This window comes from Centrocercus urophasianus, unplaced genomic scaffold (genome assembly GCF_019232065.1).
Source record: "Centrocercus urophasianus isolate 14NV4802_14NV808 unplaced genomic scaffold, USGS_Curo_1.0 seq_9, whole genome shotgun sequence".
NCBI classification, from domain to species: domain Eukaryota; kingdom Metazoa; phylum Chordata; class Aves; order Galliformes; family Phasianidae; genus Centrocercus; species Centrocercus urophasianus.
In genome coordinates this window covers 34,909,396-34,928,681 of record NW_024885532.1, presented here as the reverse complement: position 1 = coordinate 34,928,681, position 19,286 = coordinate 34,909,396, and the positions used below count along the sequence as shown (strand labels likewise).

The 19,286-nt window shown below is 41.1% G+C and overlaps 1 protein-coding gene across 1 annotated transcript; it reads right to left on the bottom strand.

The window, feature by feature from the left end:
* Positions 1-577: 577 nt before the first annotated feature.
* Positions 578-19,280, bottom strand: SLC35F2 (solute carrier family 35 member F2). The gene is made up of 8 exons (XM_042839006.1): positions 19,268-19,280; positions 14,039-14,214; positions 13,373-13,500; positions 8,124-8,283; positions 6,751-6,907; positions 5,908-5,960; positions 5,123-5,277; positions 578-1,904 (listed from the first exon to the last, which is right to left on the bottom strand). Exons 2-8 carry the CDS (start codon positions 14,181-14,183, stop codon positions 1,686-1,688), a joined length of 1,017 nt encoding a protein of 338 aa, XP_042694940.1. The 5' UTR covers positions 14,184-14,214; positions 19,268-19,280; the 3' UTR covers positions 578-1,685.
* Positions 19,281-19,286: the final 6 nt, after the last annotated feature.

Sequence of the window (19,286 nt, the reverse complement as noted above, 5' to 3'; positions counted from 1 at the left end):
ATGACACAGGTAGCAGTGGGTGGCATTTAGCTCCAGAATGTAGGCATCAAAAGTTAGGTACAGAGAACTACTTCACCCAGACGGCCTCTCCCAGGTATCCACTGCCACCAGACTTTTCCTCACCTGATCTTTAGCTTTCTGTCCACCTTCTGATGTACAGATTTCTACAGATGCACCAACTGAGGTACCTTCATCTATCACCAGAATCTAACCCAAACTGTAAAGCAAGAGATAACTAAGCCTAAATGCTTTTCACAAAAACATCAGTATCTCTTTACCCTCCCATGCACCAAACACTCAGTAAAAAGGTGATGTCTGTTGCTTTAGTATGAGCTGAATGTTTTGCTGTTGCTGAATAAAATGGAGTGAGATTTTTTATTAAACATTTCACTCAAATGAACTACACCAAAAGCACACGGTCTGTGTCATTTGATTATCAGTATCTTCAGGAATTGACATGTTTACTCATTATCATAAAATTTAGTCATTAAAGAAATCATTGGGTAAAGAAAATGAAATAAGTTTAAGCACTAGAAGAAATTTGAGCTTAAAAAATAAATAAATTGAGAGCCAACTCTTCAGCTGCTGGAAACTTTATTCACTGTTACTTTGCACACCTGAACTGTGAAGATTTATACAAAAAAAAAGATCCTTACATTATTTTACTGATGTTAAAATTGCAGCTTCAAGTATTTTAATCATTTTACTGAAAACATAAAGACAGGGAAGAAAACTACTAATGAATCTCCTGAAAGCATCTAACCTTAAGAAGACTACATCATTACTGTTGCAATGAGGATTGGCTAAAGCCTTAAACTGTTTTACGAAATGCCACTTGTATTCAAATCTTTCCGCATAAATTTGTCCCATCTCATAGAGAACTTCGCCAAGAAGTGAACTTCAATTCAAACTTCTTTTTGCTGTCTCATCCAGAAGAAATAAAATCAGTTCTTATGGAACAGATTACTGATTTTGTCTCCACCTAGTAGGAGCGCACCAAACAGCAAGCTACTGAGAGAAAAAATTACAAACACACATATACAAGCCGCCCTTACAAATAAAATAGAAAATAAAATACTTGTTCTCTGCTGCAGCCCCAGCTGCAACAAAGAATGCAGCAATATGAAGAGACAAACATTAGCTGGAATGTAAGACGCAAATGCCTCCAGTGGACAAATAAGGTCCATCAGCACGTGGAAGGTGTGTGCACATAACACGTCTTACAGCACCAGATCCCATGAGATCCCATGCTCCTGCAAGACACCGAGGGTTCCTGGCACTGAGATGTGGGAACCAGCAGCCCTCAGATGACACCTTGCAGATTTAGGTCCCTAATGAAATATAAAGCACATCTACTCCATTTAGTGACCTGAGAACTTTCTTTGGCTTAGTTTTTCTCCCCAAGCATTTGCTGCTAAGCTAATTAAGCATTTAAAAATAACAGTCTCTCACCTTGTAGAGACTCCACATAAATATTACTCTGTCTTCTTCAAGGGCCAGATTCTCTGCAGGAGAAAATCGATATAGTTTCACTGACTGAGGATCTGGCCTTAAAAAGTTTATTCAGTGCATTAAAAACAGCCCAGTACAACATACGCTCTGGCAGTAGAACAGTTCTCCAGATTAATATTTGAAGGAAATTTTGGCAATAAAATAAAAGCTCTGTTTTGAAATGCTGCCATTTTTCAATCAGTGCTGACCACCACGGATTCTCCTCTTGTAAACTGTACGGTTACAGCTGGCGTTTCGCTGTCATTTTCATCAAGCTTCAGAGCAGCATTGTCCAAGCCAGCACTGCATGGCTGTGGCACGGTGGTGGGTTCTGCAGTCTGAGTTGGAGTTGAGCAATACAGGATGAAGCCCACCATGATGATGACAAAGGACAGGATATAAAGACCTGAAAACTGGCAGAGGAAAAAGATGTGTTAAGTCTTTAGTCATGCAAAAAGGTGCAAACACTACCTTCTTTTAAGAAGGCAAAAGCCACCCTTTCTCTTAGACATATATTAATAAGCTTGATCATCATGGTCTATACTCAAGTCTGGAAATCAAAATTCACCAACTCTATTTACCAATAAGCTGCTGTTTTCCTCTGCACCTCCTCCTCAGTACTGTCGGGCAGGGAATATCTACGATTTTCAACAGAAAGAACAAATGGCCCTAACTGTGGTGATACCTAAGGGAAGCTTTTATACATGTGAAGGCTAGAACACTGCTCTCCAGAGAATTTCAGTTATCACAAGTATTTTACCTCCTGGCAAGAAATGAACCTCTCCCTCCTGCAATTCACCAAAGCATCTGGCTCTCTGCACAGCTCAACCATCTGCAGAGCCAAGTAAGTGGAACCAAAACTGGTTTCCTCCCTACATTCAGCAAGTCCTTGAAGAGAGGATGACCGTGGCACCTTCTACAAGGTGGGTGCCTGGGTGCCTTACTGCAAGTGAAGAGTTAGTGTGTGAGGTAAGGTCACAAACTGCTGAGGTACGTCACACATTTGATTCACTATCACTCACTTGCCTGTTCAAAGTCTAACAACTGCCAAGATTCGTCTATCTTGAAAGGAAAATAAATGCTTTCTTCATATATCAGATTCAATAATACAAAGTGCTGAAGTTATACGCAGCCAAGAACACTTTTTCATCAAGTTTGTTAAGATCTTCTGCATTGCCAAACCACAGATTAAGAAGTGGGACGATGGACATAGCACATCTTCAGAGAACTACAGAATTGTAGCAGTTGGAAGGGACCTCTGGAGATCATCTAGTCCAACTTCCTGCTAAAGCAGGTTCCCTACGGTAGGTTGCAATACTTTCTACTTTCAACACAGCCTGCCAAACTCCAAAACGTACCCAAATCATAGAATCATAGAATCACAAGGTTGGAAACGACCTACAAGATCATCCAGTCCAACCGTCTCCTCATCACCATTGCCACCACAAACACTAAACCACATCACACAGCATGTCATCCAGACGCCTCTTGAACACTGCCAGGGACGGCGACTCCACCACCTCTCTGGGCAGCCATTCCAGTGCCGGACCACTCTCTGAGAGAAAAAGTTCTTCCTTATGTCCAACCTAAACCTCCTCTGATACAACTTGTGGCCACTTCCCCATGTCCTGCTCGTTGCCTGGGAGAAGAGGCCAAATCCCTCTTCACCACAACCTCCCTTCAGGAAGTTGTAGAGTGCAATGAGGTCTCCCCTGAGCCTCCTCTTCTCCAGACTGAACAATCCCAGCTCCCTCAGCCGCTCCTCATAAGACTTGTGCTCCAGACCCCTCACCAGTTTTGTTGCCCTTCTCTGGACACATTCCAGGGCCTCAATGTCTTTCCTGTATTGAGGAACCCAAGACTGAACACATATACTGGAGGTGCGGCCTCACCAGTGCTGAATAAAGGGGGATGATTACCTTACTGCTCCTGCTGGCCACAGTATTTCTAATGCAGGCCAGGAATCTCATCAGCTTCCTAAGATTTCCTTGAAAAATATGTTATATTAGTCAAGCAGCAAAGCTGGATGAAGTGAATGGAGCTGAAATAGCAAAAGATTGATCCAAAAGAGACAGAGGGAACCAAAATTAAGTCACTCCAAATCCTAGCTGGTAATCACTTGGCTAGGGAATCCCTGGAAATCACCACACTAACGGAAAAGCAAGCTAAAGCACCCCAACCTTGTGATATCTGCTTTTCTCCTTCAGTCTGTGTCACAGCATCTGCAGAGCTTTTCCAGGGTAGAATCTAAGGATGTGACTGAATGTCACCATACACTTGTGCTGGGAAATTCAGTCACTGCCAGACCCCTCTCACAGCATGCACAAAGAAGTGGCTGCACTTGATGCTGATGACTCCAGAGACTGTTGAGAATTAACCCATCCTTGAGCAGATTCTGATTTTAGTCCATACAGGTCATATCTCCTTATTCAATACCAAGCTGAAAGAATACTTGAGGTATTACCACAGGACTGTAACTCCATCTAGCGTCTGCATTTTCAGTATACTCTCTGCAAAGGAGTTTATTCAACATAAATGTTTGAAGGCCACAGGTGACATCTCTTGAGGGCTGTGGCATTATTATCGCTCCCTTTTTTGGCTGCTTCATTGCTTCTAAACACAGGTACAAATCTGTACTTTCCAAAATATATTTTTGGAAGTGACTTTGAAAGGATATTTTTAATTCTTAAAATGTAAGTACAGTTCATTTTCTATACTCATTTACGATGGATGCTCTGTAGTTTTGAGCAGTTTGGAGCAAATTTTGGAACCCAAAACATAGAGGAAAACTGAGGTAAGAGTCTCCTGAAAATTAACATCTAGCTGTCACTGGGTCCTACCATTCCAAAACTGGTTCTCCATAATGCTGAAGAGAAAGTAACCACATACAAATTAAGTAATTTAAGCAAAGTTCACGAGCTTCTCATAGAGCCCCTCTAGTCACTGAGCAACTGATTTAATTACTCCAATCGCTGTAATTTGCTATGTTCCCACAATGATTTTGGATGGAAAGTGTTGGGTGGGATGAAACGTTTTCAGCACTGTCATTAAGCTTGAACAAGCATTACAAAAAGTATTTCAGAGAGCAGAAAATGTAATTGCCTTTTGGACAGCAATCAGAATAATACATTTATCTGCTTTTTTTGCTTTTTTTCAATTCCTTTAGTTACTCCTCAGCAGTACTAAGAACTCAAGTCCTCTCCTTGTTATGTTTGTAATGAACACATTACATTTTTAAAAGAAAATGTTGATTTATGGAAATCAAGCCAAACTGCTACTCTTTCAGAACAGTCAGATGCAAACCCTTTCTTTGGATGCTTGCAGAGATGAACCAAATCAACCACAGAGCTCCGCACAGGGAGTACGGCAAAAACTCTACTATTTACCTTGGGAAATTATTATTATCTCTCAATGAATACACAGCCCATGAAGCATGAAATTGTTTCTAAAAAAATCACTTAACTGCCTGATGGTGCAATGCTAGGTAATTAACTGTGAGTCCTGACTGACATCTGTCAATGATGACTGATACAGAAATTTACAACTGCAAACAATCGTTCAAGGGCTCATAAAATGTCTTATCTATATTTTTGGAATAAAAACATTAATTATAGTGAGAGAAATTACTTACTTTATAGTAAAACAAGAAGAGTCCAAAGAAAAGACTGTAGAGGTCTGCAGTAAGAATGCCCAAGTTGACCGAGGTTGCACTCGTAACTTTAATCACCACTGGCATGAAGCTGTACAGCCCAAACATACACAGGGCAAATACTATGAACAGTAATGCTGAAAAACAAAATGGCAATTTACTTCTAAGGCAGAGAATAATAATCTTACAGATCACTGACATTCTTCAGATGTTTCAAAACTCTACACGTTTATCTTTCAGAATAAGGACTGCTAAAATATAAGGAAATGTAAATTTAAGAAAAAAGCAACAAAATACTTATTTTCCAAGACCACCCACTATTGCAAAGATGATTGTATCTATGCAAGATTCTGCTTGTTCTTCCCTACTTAACACAGCAGCTGTCTGAAGACATTTGGAATCACATTTCCTAATAATGTACAGTTCTGTTGAGATCGAAATGAGTCACAAAACCAGTTCTCCCAGTATTTCACATAGGAAGGACAACAGAAAAATGTTCTTGCAAATTTCCAAGGCCAAACATGTTTGTAATTAAGTGAGTTGGACTTTTATAAGGAAAACGCAAAATCTGAACTCAAATTTCCATGTTCAACACTGCACACCTTGTCTTTGCTGAGTGCTTCAAAGTTTACAGAAAATAAATTTGTGACAATATAATAAGAATGTTGCTTAAAATTCAGAGAAAGCAAATGAAAACATCAGCGTGTCAAATCTAAATGATGATCATTTTTTCAGTGTTCTGAAACATCCTTTTGCTACACACATACCTATTTTCCAGTTCCACTGAATTTTCATTATATCCTTTTGCTCCAGAATGGCTCTAAAATTAGAGAAAAGATATAACAAGTAAAAAAGAAATAAACAAACACACCTACTTGTGTTCAAGTAGAGAAGTTAATGAGCAGAATATATAAGAAACATTTTGATTTGCAATCCTTTAATTTATGTTTAAAATGTTTTTGAATGGCACTAACTCCAACATCTAAAAAGCCTGAAAAAAGACTTGAAAACTAAAGTGCCTGAAAGTGAAGAGCACTTTTATTTAATTTTTATGCCTTCTTCTCAGACTTTTTCATCCTTCAGAGATTTACTTTTATTTCATACAGCACTTGAGGAAATCATTAACTATAATGATGAGAAATTAAGAACATAAAATTAATTAGTTAGACTTAAGGGCATGTGGTCTGTTAGGGTTATTTGTAAGAGTATCCATGGCTTTATTTTAAACCAAAGTTTAATACACAAGACCTCTAATGATTACCTCCTAAACCTTTCCACAGGAAAAAGCCATTAAGAAATACGTTCCTGCAAGCAGTCCTCAGTGTACTGCATGTCCTCATGAAGGTCAACCAAATTCAAAATAAAGCCAAGTATCATACCTATTCAGTTGCAGGAGTTGAGCTTTAGAATTGCTGTAGTAACAGCAGAACAAACAAAAAGGATATAAAGTGAATGCTGACCAGCCACAAAAATAAAATTCAAATAGGAGTCCCATGTAGGCCAAATGGACAGGCAACAAAGAATTAATTTAACAACGTAATTTCATTGAAGACAAGCAATCATCTGTAGAATAGTCTTAATTAGTTTTAAAATAAATATTAGATCCTTACAGCTGCAGACCGCTGATAATAGTCCCAAACAAGCCCACCATTCCTAGAAACTCGACTCTGCTCAGATTTTTCACAATGTATTCCTCACTCACATTAGATATGGCATACAAAGAAGCACCCAGAAGAACTAAGACATCTCCAATCACCACGTCACTTCCTGTACAGAAATATTAATCCACAATAAGGGCAATGCTGCAAACACTTTTTTAAAAACAACTTTCCTTAAATAGACAAGCAAATGTATCTCTAGTATCTATTTTCTTAGCAAGCAAGGGGTAAGGAAATGTCTGTGTGCAAGCAGGTTGCTGGCTGACCCTGCTAACTGCTCATACATCTGGCATAATCTGGAAGGAGCTGAGCATGACACTTACCAAGCCACTGCTGTACAGTGTGGTCCAGTCCTGCTTCTGCCAACATTAGGCAGAAAAACTGGAGAAAAGTACAGATTAGAGATGCTCTACACTTTTCTGAGTATCACCCCTGATTTTGCTGTAAGGCAAAAATGCATCTGTTCATTTGAGTGGCACCTGGACTGAGTTTCAGGTTTATGGCAGATCTAAAGTAGGTACTGTAGATGGGTGGCACACATGTCATGCTGTGATGTGTGTGAACCATGCGAGTGGGACTCCCTGTAATACAACCGTGATCAATAAACGCCATCACAGATCAGCCATTCTGCAAGGCAATTGCTGTTGTTTAAAACCTTGAATTGATTTCAAACTTCCTTCCCTAAGCCAGTTGGCGATCACTGCAAAGACAGATCTGCAATATGAAGGCAACCAACAGTAACAACAAGCAAGTCACTGAGTAATGCTCAGGTGCCCTGCAGGGAAAGAGCATTTGTCTCCCTTAGGGCCAAGATATTTGTGTCACACAGAATTAAAGCTTAACCTGAATTTATCTTTCTACCTTACCTAAAGCAGAGGTCCCACAATAATGCCAACAAGGCTTAGCTGTACACTGCCTGATCATGGTAACAACAGTTTCCTATCCTGCTTTTTACGCACATAGAAAACAGCACACTAGAAAAGGCTGCTCACAGGCTGACAGAGTGCCAATAAGATGAAGTCTGTAGGGAGAGGAGGCATCTTTTCTCAGACCATCTCACATATGAAATGAACAAGCCTTCAGGAGTAAGTCTTCTCATCAGGTCTGATAAACAGCAATGAATGAAACGTAGCACCAGTGTTTCCCTTTTAACCCCAGTTAAAAGGGCCTTCTTGGAGAAGAAATTCAAATAGCAATGTGTTTTCTTCATTTTTAAAAGAAAGCTACACCCTTCCCCCTGCATTTGCTTCTCTTCCTCCTTTGCAAGTTAGCCCACTGTGGAAGCCATGACCCCATTTTTCCCTGCACAATACAGAGTTCCTTACCTTCACTGTCCTGCCTCCCTGCCAAAATGTCAGCACCCACCATCGTTCCGACACCCAGCAAGCAGACAGCAACCGCAATGAAATGGATCAGCCGGTACCTTGCACGGAGAATGAACCAGGACAGAGCCATCAGCACAGGAATCCCAAAACAATCCAGTAGCTGTGTGCACAGAAATGATTTTGATTAGAAGGCCACTCCAAATCTGGATTTCTCTATCCTGAAAACAAATGCTCAGGATTTTATTTTCCATCACAACCAGATGTTACTGAAAGACACAAAACAACCCTTGTGGATTCATTTCAGTGCAGGAGGGATCACACCCACATCTTATCATAAAATGCATTTCAAAAGTGAGGAGGGGCTGGTGGGCATTGCCTCTAGGAAAAAACTCACTAATCTGGAAACACCTGCAGTGACGGATCTAATCAATTCCTGCAGCTTCACAAATTAGTGCTAGGACATTGCACTGAAGCCACGCCGCTTCCTGTGACACCAGTACAAGGAGGTTGTTCACTGACTCCCTTTTTTCCCCTCCACGTTTTGTCTAGCTCATCTTTCACTCCTCAAATCTGTGATTAAAGTTTGGGATGCATTTACACAGTGCTAAAGACCAAAAGTGCTGAAGGATACAGATGATCCAATGTTACACCAAGGCAAAAATAAGGCAAGGCAAATAAGGCAAAGATCTGCAGGTTTTTTCTTTCCTTTCCTTTTCTCTTCTTTTCTTTTTTCTTTCCTTTTCTTCTCTTTTCCTTTCCTTTTTGTCTTCAAGTGGATCTTACCAAAAAGCATTGTAAGGTGCTGAAAAGCATGTGCAAAATTGGTGAAAGGAGAACAAGATGAGAAAAGCAGCTTCCTTAAGTCAGCTTCTCAACCTCCCAGCTTCCTAAAATTATGTACAATTCAATGCTTTTTCAGTTCATTACTCTGCTAAAGCTGACTCTCAGTCAGAAACAGGTAATTCTGTGATTTGTCCGTGCCAGAACAGCAAACACACACAAAAGCAGGAGCACAGAAGCATTTTGGATGTGTTTGCAGACATTGCCCTGAGCAGATTTTAAGTTCAAGGATGTCTGCACTCCATGGCAAGCAGTGACACTGGCTTCTGTTTTCTTTCTTCATTACTTCCTCCCTGTGTGTTCCTAAAATCTTACATACCTTTGCCTCACTTGTGCTATACTCATTTCTCCCTTGTCGCAGTGGAAAAAAATAAGCAAGAGTTAGCTGTATATTTAATGCAGAAAAATGGGTAGCAGCATTAAATGGACATAATGTTCCAGAATAACCAACTAATATCAAGAACATTCAGCTAATCATAATTGGTTCAATATTTAATTAACAAAATAGACATTGTTTCCTAATTTGACTATAGAAAAATGAAGTGGATTTTCTGACCTGCCTCAGTTGAGTGCCGTACTGTAGAGACCAGTTTACAGCAGAACATGTAGTTAGCCTTCCAAAGCCTGCTCACAAATTAGTCTTAAACCCTTAAAACCTGGCTTCCTAAAATCAATGCAAAGGATGGGGTCCATGTCACTGGGGCCATGGCTGAGGCATTACAAATAAAGGCAAGAACCAGCAGTCCTTCCATGGTCAGCTTTTGCCAGCTTCTACCTACCACCATACTCTTGTGCTCATTAGTTCAGCCACTGCCCATAAGGATTTTAACAAAACAGACTCAATAAAGCCTTGCAAGGTTGAACTCTCATAGCTACAAATATTAAAGCCTTACCAGTACAGCATGAAAGAGGTTGTTACAGATTAAACCCTAATGGTGCTCTCTAATCCTTCCACCTATTTGTCTCTGTTCTTTGGACTGTTTCCAGCTTGTCCAGCTTGAGAGGTCTGTATAAAGGAACAGGCTTGCCCAGGCTGTATCATCAGACCTCAGAACCACACAGGTTGTAATACATCTATCACGTATTTCAGGGCAACTTCACTCTGTTGAAAAAGTAATATTCTATGAGTTTCTGCACTTTATCTCACCTTTTGTCTGGGCTCGAAACACAAAACAAAGAAACAAACAAACTCAACAACAACAAAAAGCCCTGTGATTTTCTGGTACTTCCCCCTACTTTGACTTTTCTGACAAGTATCAAGAAGAGTCATTTATCTGTACGGTTCAGCTCTCATGAATCAAGATTTTCCACTTCTGTTCTGAATCAATTCTGAAATGTATTTGAAAGCACAGTCTTAAACAAAGACTTCTCTGAAATAGGAATTTCTCTGTGAAGAAATACTACAAAAATACTAACTAAAAAAATGTTTTCACACACATCTCCCAAGAGTAGACATCTCCTCTGTTAATAAGTAAGCTTTTGCTTCCCTGTTTATTGAGATGTTACCATGCAGCTTTCTAACTTCCAAACTGTTTTCCAACTCAGAGAATGGAATCAAAACCTTTGGGGAAAAAAAAAAAAAATTGATGTAAGGAAGAAGTAAATAATCAGCCATGATCTCTTTTGGTAACATCAGATAGGAAATTGCTGCATCCAGACCAATAACACGTTGTAGAGCTGCAGCATCCCGGTTAGTGGACTTGCAGCCATCACATCCAGTCATCAAATGATGAAGAACACACACTTGCAATCTGTTTCAGGGGGCAGTTACACTCAGAAAAAACGTATCTGATTTCCATGTACTGATCTTGCCTGTTTTTCATCTACCACATTACAAAGCTCTTTGGTAGAAAATGCTCTCACCTGCACAGGATCAAGATAACAGAGGTGCAAAGCAGAAACACCATCACAATGAATTGTGTCAGTAGAACTGTTTAAAAGAATGAAGTTTATTTATTCAGACTTTATGACATTTATGGCAGTACTGTCGTACTGACTACTACTGTCAGTAGAGCCTCAGCAAACTCACCTTACTCAATTCCAGCCTGTATTTTTACACAGGGGGGGAAAAAAAAACAGTAACATCTTGATCTGATTTATGAGTGTTTTGACCCAAGCCAGGTTATGGCCACACTGCTCATAAGAAGGTTTTAAGGATAGAGTGAGTAAATCATTAAAAGATGTTTTAATACATGGTTAATCAATTATCACGGACTGCAGGAGGTCACTGGTTTGTCGTAACTGCTGGCTCCAGCACTAAAGCTAAGCAGCTTAGCCTGCACACTCTCCCCCATGGTTCCCAACAGGCAGGTTCCTGCTGAAAGCCAAGCTTCCAGCCTGGATTTTCTCCTGTGAAGGTTCATACTCTTCCACAAACTGATATTCTACCTATAAAATTTCTCCACCTGAATTATCAACAGAGAAAATGCTAGTTGTGCCTAATAACTTTGGCAACACAAAACCATAGCTGCACCACTTCTAGTTTTGCTATGAAATACATGGTCAGACAGCAATACAGCCATGTCCTCCCTCCAGCCTGGAGCACATCAGCACTGAGGAAGTCTCAGCCACAGCCCAGCAGATCCAGCTGTGCACCAAAGTCTTCTTCTGTATTTACAGAGAAAGGGAAGTTGCCATCCTGATATTATCTCTAAAAATTTTTCCAACCCCTCCCTGCAATGCTAGCATTTCATAACTAAAGGAAAACCAAGCAGTTTGGTTTTTTTCCTGTGTTTGTGTGAAAACACATGGAAGTCCCTTGCTGAGCGGAAACCTACATTTAAACAAAAAGATAAAGCTAAGGGAAAGCTCCAGCCAGCCACCATTTTTATAGTAATTAAACTGTATTCAGGAAAGTCTTGAATACTCCTGCTTTGCTCTTACACACTCTGAGCTTCCACTTACAGCCACTACTGAAGCCAGAGGCTCGGAACCACAGATTCTAATGTAACTGCAGAAGATGCTGGCTGCTGACAGCAAATGCTTTGCATGGGAGTAAACTGCAGGCTATTTTGTCTTGAATCCCATTTCAACCCAGTGACTTCAGAAAATGTGCAAGAAACCTGACTGCAGCTGGTAGTTACAGTAAATTCACAGTTACTGAACTGGCACTTGAAGCAGCAGTCTGGAGGTTCTCACATGCACATCTAGTAAATGTTTGAATCTGGCAATTGGACTCGACCCACTGTATCTACTCTTTCTTCTGACTATGAAAGATATCGTGGGAACACTTCACCACTTCTGAGAAGGATCAAAGTCCCGGCTTTTTCAGCTGTAAAGTGTATGATCAAACAGCATCTCAATGATCAGCTTAGCTTGATCTTGAGCCTGAAACATACCATTCTTAAGTCTGTAATTTCTGAGGCATTATTTTTAAGTAAATTAAAGACTTAATGAGCCATAATACATAATTATGAAGTGGCAGTGTGACAAGAATAACCCCTAAGGCACATTACTGTTCCTTCAACAGTACAAGAAAACACTACCACAGCTTTCTAAAGGAAGCCTACACCACAGGTGTTCATTGCTTTATAGATATTTCTTTTAAATATTAACTTTTGTTACTCTGACTCAAGAACAGTGATATCTACACATTCCTTTTCAACTAACAGCCAATTTTGTATGATACATTATGCCTTTATTTAGGTAAATGGGGCCAGGACCTGATCCACAGGTTCACCACTGTTAAAAGCAGGCATAGGCTGCCACCCTCCATTCTTGCTTCTGCACTGTCCCCTCCCTTGTCCTGGCAGACATAGTTCATGTCTGTGGAGCGTGGCAAAAACTGCCACCACAGCCTTGCTGTTATTTTAGAACAAATGTGTCCCAGTGCAGCAATAAAGCATCAAGCACTGGCACTCCTGAGGACATGAATATTGACTGATATTTTGGCATACTGACCTCCCTCCCATCTCATAGAGAGAGTTCTGAATTGCCACAGCCAAAAGCCATAGCACTGGCTCTTCACCGCATGCTCAGAAACACCAGCTGACTTCCAATATGTCCTCACACGTGGGGTTACATCTTGCAAAGCTTCCCACTGCTTCCAGGCTGATCTACCTCACTCCCATCATACTCACAGCTCAAGCTGAGCCAGTGTTATCTGGTCCAAAATCTTTACACTGTGTCATGAAAAAAAAAACCCTGAGTGGCTGTCAGCAAACTCTTAGAAGTGCTTTCTATCAAAATAATTAGAGTTCAACTCAAGAGTTGGCAATGGATAATATCAGCCAATTTTCTCTGCTTCCTGGAAATGTTGCAGAATGCTCTTCTCTGTACTGCAGAGAAAATAGATACTGAAAGGCTTTTTCAGGTTTAAATAGCTTCCATGTCTGTCCTATGAATCTCATTTCAGAAATGAGTCCAAAACCGCAATCAAAGCAGCAGTTCAAAATAGAGATAGTCCTTACCTGAACACTCGTGAGAGTCGTGTATTGGTAGGCTTTTACAATCATGTAATTGGCCTCAACATCAGCCAGTCCCAAAAAAATATACTTCCACCACCTCTGCTTCAGAATTTGAAGAAGACTGTCACCACCTGTTTAGAAAAGAGCAGCAGTCAATGTGTTTCTTTCCAATCAAATATTGCACAGGAATCTTTCTTTTAAGAAGTATAAGTAATATTGTGATGCTGAATTTGGGTTGCCTCTGCTTAAAAAAAGTATAACAAAAGTAAAACATAGCCAGAGAGAAGACCATAGAAATGGTGAAAAGCAGAGACACTGTTTCAAAGATATATATACATGTATAAACTAGAATGTTTAAAGAGTAAATTAATACAGTATAGCAACCATATTAAACAGACTCTTGCTAAGAATTTTTTTTACAGTGCCGATTTTCCCCTAATATGACACAGGACTTGAAATAAAAAAGAACAATATAAAACAAATATGAAATGAAAGCAAGTTACGTGCACATGTAACAATGCAATTCACTCCCATGTGTTATTGCAAGGCAGTAATTTCAGCAGGATCTTTACAAAAGCTAGGCCAAGTATTGAGTAAGTTCTGTAATTTCAAACTGTGGGGGAAAAAAAAAAAAAGGAAGCAGATTCTTTCATCCCACATTTTACATACCAGTCCTAAATGCCAGCATTGTTGTATAAACTAGAAGAAGTAAAGAATAGTTGATAAAACTTTGAAACATTGGAGTATTCACTTGGTACTGTTCTGCCAGGTACTGGCTTGTAACAGCAGTCCCACAGATAAACAAGGACAGCATCTGGCCCAGGAGGATTGTTTTCAAAATGTGCCTGTAAATATGAAAGACAACAAAGTAAGCTTAGAATTAAACATTCCAATTCATTAATTATTTTACAGGGAAAAAGCCATTTTATAGATTGATATTTCTTTTTTTTTTTTTTTTTACTGCCTATCGATGTTCTTTCACTTCACCAGCAAGCAGCATTGTGTCTATACTGAAGGTCTCGACCACACAACAGCCAGCAAAAATTGGTAAGGCTGGTCCAAATCAGCTAATAAAGACTGCAGTATGCTGCAAGCATCTCCACTCAACTCAGCTGGGCAGGCTCAGCCCAATGATCTATTCTCATCACATTTTGACACGCGCATTCTGAGTTACACCTCCTGTTCTCCACTGCCTCATCTCAACTTTGGTCATCAGGAATCTGCAGTGTGAAGAGTGGCACAACAATTATCTCAGAAGATTTGAGCCTTTGCAAGTGAGTTGAGTCCCTAAGATGAGCAGTGCTATGGAAATACAAAAACATCAATACTTACTGTGGATTTTTTCTGCTACAATTGATTACATTCTGGTGCAGCTGATGATGGAGTTAAGAGCACATCTGTGCCAACAATCACGCTACCTTCTAAAGTACAATTCACAGTTAGGGGAAAAGAAAATCTCATGCTCTTTCAATAGCAGTTCCTCCCATAGTATGAAGTGACTAACCTACATGTCCCTACACAGAGAGCCATGCAAAGCTTGCTGTATATCCTTTTCCTGCCACTGAAGCTATGCAGAGTTCTACCACCTTACTGCTTGCACGCTCACAAGCAATGCACAGCGAGATCACCTCAGTGCTGCATTGCCTGCGTGGGTCTGTCCACCTCTAAATTTGTTTACTCTGAAGACTACCAATGACAATTTATCTGGCTGCACAACGCAGCAAATTTGTTCCTATGGAGTAATTGAGAAAGGAAAGAGTATCTCATTAGGATTCTACATCTACCCTGTGCCCACAGCCCTCCACTGACAACACAGGGCAAGTCATTCCAGACACACTACCAGAAAGTAATACCACTTGTTTTTTTTCTAATGTGTCACTTGAATGTAGTAATCACCAGCTAACCCAGCTATGATGTGCAATCCAGCTACAGTGTGATCCAGCTTCAACGTGCAATCCAGCTGCCAATGTCATCTACAAGAAGGGTGTGCTCTGGGGAGTCAAAGCCAACTCAAACCATGCCTCCCTTTGGATGCAACATGACTTCTTTGCGCTGAAATTTGCTGCAGTTGCTGCAGTTTGAATTGAAATTCATTTTCAGTTCAGCCTGATCTCAGAGTTCACCTGACTTTAACTGCTGCTAAACACATTTTTCTCCAAACTCTCTTAGATGAGACAGCAAATCTCTGTGAGCCCCGCGGTACTTTACTTCCAAGACAGACAAATACTACATTCTGCTATAGCTTGCCTTGAGCACCCCAGTAATGGTGCACATCCACACTGTCAGTTTATCTTGTGACAACCTTGTAAGACTGTCAAGTGTGAATGCCTCATTCTGGTGCTTGAACAAGCAGTCTCATCTTCAGCACTTTCAGCGCTGAAGTAAGGAGAGACCGTGTTTCCCATGCTTCAGCTAGAATTTTTTCATAGCTACTTTGTAGCACACAATTAACTGTACACACTGCTGTAAAGCACACCTACATAAGGAATGATTGCTGACAAAAAGAAATAAAAAGCAAAAAAAAATCTGTGAAGCTACTCTACTTCCGTAATACTGGATTACTTTTTATTCTGGCAAAGATCTGACTGTATCACTTGGTGAACATATGAGCAAAGATCTGGCACGCATCCTGGCCATTCCTTCTGACTGATGCAGAAATGTCTTTTTATGTTCACCTGAAGAACTCAGGCCACTCGGCACCATTCAGAACATAACACAGGCCAGCTAAATTTTCATAGATGAGATTTCCCTCCTCCCTCCAGGAAGCTGAACACTGCTCCCAGCTCTCCTGTTGCCACCCCATAGGCAATGAGGAGAAGTCTCACTACAATATGGAGGAGGAATAACATGGTGAACAGGAGCAATGGGAAACATGGTTCCAGCAGCACAGGCAGGAGCACCCTGCAGGCCTGGGCCTGTTCAACATGGGCCTCAGTTGAGTCAAGATGGTCAACACTCTCACAGGCTCTGCAAGAGGCAGCCCTCACATCTCCCAGACACCTGCACTTCTCTAGAGCAGAGGTCTCCACACGCGGCATTTTGGCACACTGGATAATAACCTGGCAAGAAGACACTCACATCTGCTAATGACTGATCAGCTTCAACCACCAGTTACCAAAACCAGCCTGGTTCTCAATAGGGCTGACCCTCAGCTATCCTAACAACTAGGTTTCTCCAGCTTAAAGCACTCAGGAAATTATGTTCTCCCATTGTTACAAGGGGGAAGAGCAGCAGGCCCAGAACTTGCAGAGCTGCTCACTTGGTGGCTGCCACATCAGCAACGATTGCCACGTGGTTAATGTATGCCAAGGCACTCCTACTGCATTCCCTTCTACAGCACTAAAGGCGGATGCAAGGTTGTGTCTCTGCCTCACTCTCTTTATTTTTCTCCTACTCACAGATTTTCATGCCAAAGCGAGTTTCTTCAAACCAAGAAACCAAGAGCACATTCCCAGTGCTCAAAGCAGCAGTTCAACACGGTAAGGCTACCCACATGGAACATGTGCTCAAGTGCTTTCCTTGTGTTGTATGAGTTCAGTGCCCACCAAATTTACACAGCAAATTAACCTTACCCAAATCAACCTTACCCAAAGTGCTTTGTCCTCTGCCAAATTTCAGAGTAAAATTTAAATTCTATTGGTTACATTTTGCAAGACAACTTCTTATCAGAAAAATGCATGCAAGACATCTGTTTCCATTCACTTCATGATATAGCTATTGATTAATGTGATTCTTAATAATTCATCATGTTGTTTGTTTTTGTTTTTTAAACATTATTAATAATTAACTCTTCCATGCTAGAAATTGGTCTTTCTTTTTTAATGCATTGGTAAGGACTAAATCATTCTGGACTCTGATGACACAAAGTGGTCTGAGACAGCCTTTTAGTTATAAGTTTGTTTTTTTTGTTGGTGGTGTGGGGCTTTTTTTGTTGTTGCCAGAATTATAGGTTTTTTGTTTGCTTTTTTTTTTTGTTTTGGCTTTTTTAAACCGCTTGGCAAGTGGCTATTGAGTTATCACTTCATCTCTCCCTTTAGAATCAAGGCTGATTTAGGCTGGAAATAACAGTGTAAGATCACCAAACTGAACTGATATACCATCAGGCCATACAGCCTATCTGACTATTCCTGTAAGAGCTGAGAGACATTTTTGGAACAAGTGAGAACTTGGCACAATGTGTTCCATGGCCACTGCTGGTCCAGCCACTTGGCATACAGCCTTCAGCATCTTGAGAACACCAGGCTGGTGGCTCTGTGGCTCCGGGTGAAACACAGAGGAAGAGCATATCAAAACAATAAAAACATACTTAGTTCATAGATTAGAAAGTTCAAGAACCTCTAATAGGCCCACTGCTAACGGTTTTATTGGTTATTATCTTAATAAACTCTGTAATTTTCATGTGATCTTTTTCCTCACAAAAAAAAAAAAAAAAAAAAAAACACTCTTCTAAAATTAAAAATTTTATTGATGTCACCAGTTAAACACCAACAGGTCAAGCCTGGCAACCTCAAACAGAGCATTTACTCACATTTCAGCTTCAGCTACTGAACCCTTCCCAAATGAGGGAAACAGAAAGAGGAGAGACCACTTTGTTTGAACCACCTCGCATAGTTATGTGAATCGGTACAGGAAACACAAGTGCAAGATGAAGCCTATTTCATTATTATGAGGAGAAAAAGGTTTTTCTAGGTCAACCTTTTCAGTGTTTCAGCGTTCTGCTTTGAAACGGAGGTCAATTAATTTGTAAAAGGCAACAAACTGGAGTGGAAAAACAACAAAGTCCATTTAGTCTACTGTACACGTTAAACGTTTGTATAACTCTGGCCTCTAAATCTCAAGTGGCAGAGCCTCCAAACACCTGGAAAAAAAAATTAAAAATTCAGTAGCAACAGAGAAGCCTTTGAAGACAGCCAGAGCTCTATTTCCTTTGAAGCAGCACCCAGACTAAACAATACAGCCCTCTGGCAACATCTGGCAACATCAGTACCTGTGAGATTACTGAGCACTTCCTGCTAGTTCCATCTTGTATTTTGGGGCACTCCTGAAATGCAGGAGGAACAGAAAACTTGTAACCAGAAAAAGAGAGGCAGGTTTCACACTTCAGAATAGGTCTGTACTCGACCAGCACAAATCCCCGCACATCCCTACCATCACACTCTGGAGTGTAAGCACGATGCAAGGAGCCAGCGCTTCCTTGTTAGCAGGGAATGCCCGGTGCAGTGCTTACCTGAAACCACATCCGGAGCCCACAAAAAAGCTTTTTAAATTGACACTTCTTTATTTTCTCCCTCAGACGCAAACTGAATTTCTAAGTGAACGGAAACTCCCGAGGGCTGAGGGCAGGAGGCCATCTGCACTCACTAAGGCAGCGTTGACTAGCGCAGGGACACGTGCCATGCCTGCACCGCTTGCTTTCCGCCAGTTTTTCCATGCTTCACCAGCGCTGCCGCGCTCAGCGATATACATCAGTGGGACTCAGCCCCGAGCTGATTCCAGAGACGAGAGGAAGGGAAGTCCTTCTAGACTCCGCACTCACGTCAGCTATTTGGTTCTGTTACCTTCTTCCCTCCTGTTTCCCTTTCCTTCTTTGCCGCGAAGTTGACAGAGACGAAAACAGAAAAAATAATACTAAGCCAGAATTGCTAAGATTAAAAATAAACAAATAAATCACGGTGCATCAGCGGACACGTGAGATGACATCCACAACCCCGCAACCCGGCACACCTCCGGCTCCGCACACGAGATTCCCGGACCCTCGGTTCCCGTTCCCGCCCTCACCTCCCCGCCCAGAGCTCCCAGCCCATCGGCACGAGCGCAACGCAGCCCGGCCGCGCTACCGAGCCCGTTCTCCAGGACGCGAGCCCGGCTCCACGTGGAAGCAGCGGGCCGCGCGCTCACCAGGTGCACAGCTTGTCGC

What these genes read in the sequence shown, in the direction of transcription:
- SLC35F2 (XM_042839006.1), bottom strand. Translation starts at nt 14,183, where the DNA reads ATGCTGTCCTTGTTTATCTGTGGGACTGCTGTTACAAGCCAGTACCTG. An exon ending in CGACTCTCACGAGTGTTCAG is followed by an intron (nt 8,284 to 13,372) that starts GTAAGGACTATC and finishes CTGTGCACACAG; the next exon opens with CTACTGGATTGTTTTGGGAT. An exon ending in TCAGTGGAACTGGAAAATAG is followed by an intron (nt 5,278 to 5,907) that starts GTATGTGTGTAG and finishes TTTGTTTTTCAG; the next exon opens with CATTACTGTTCATAGTATTT.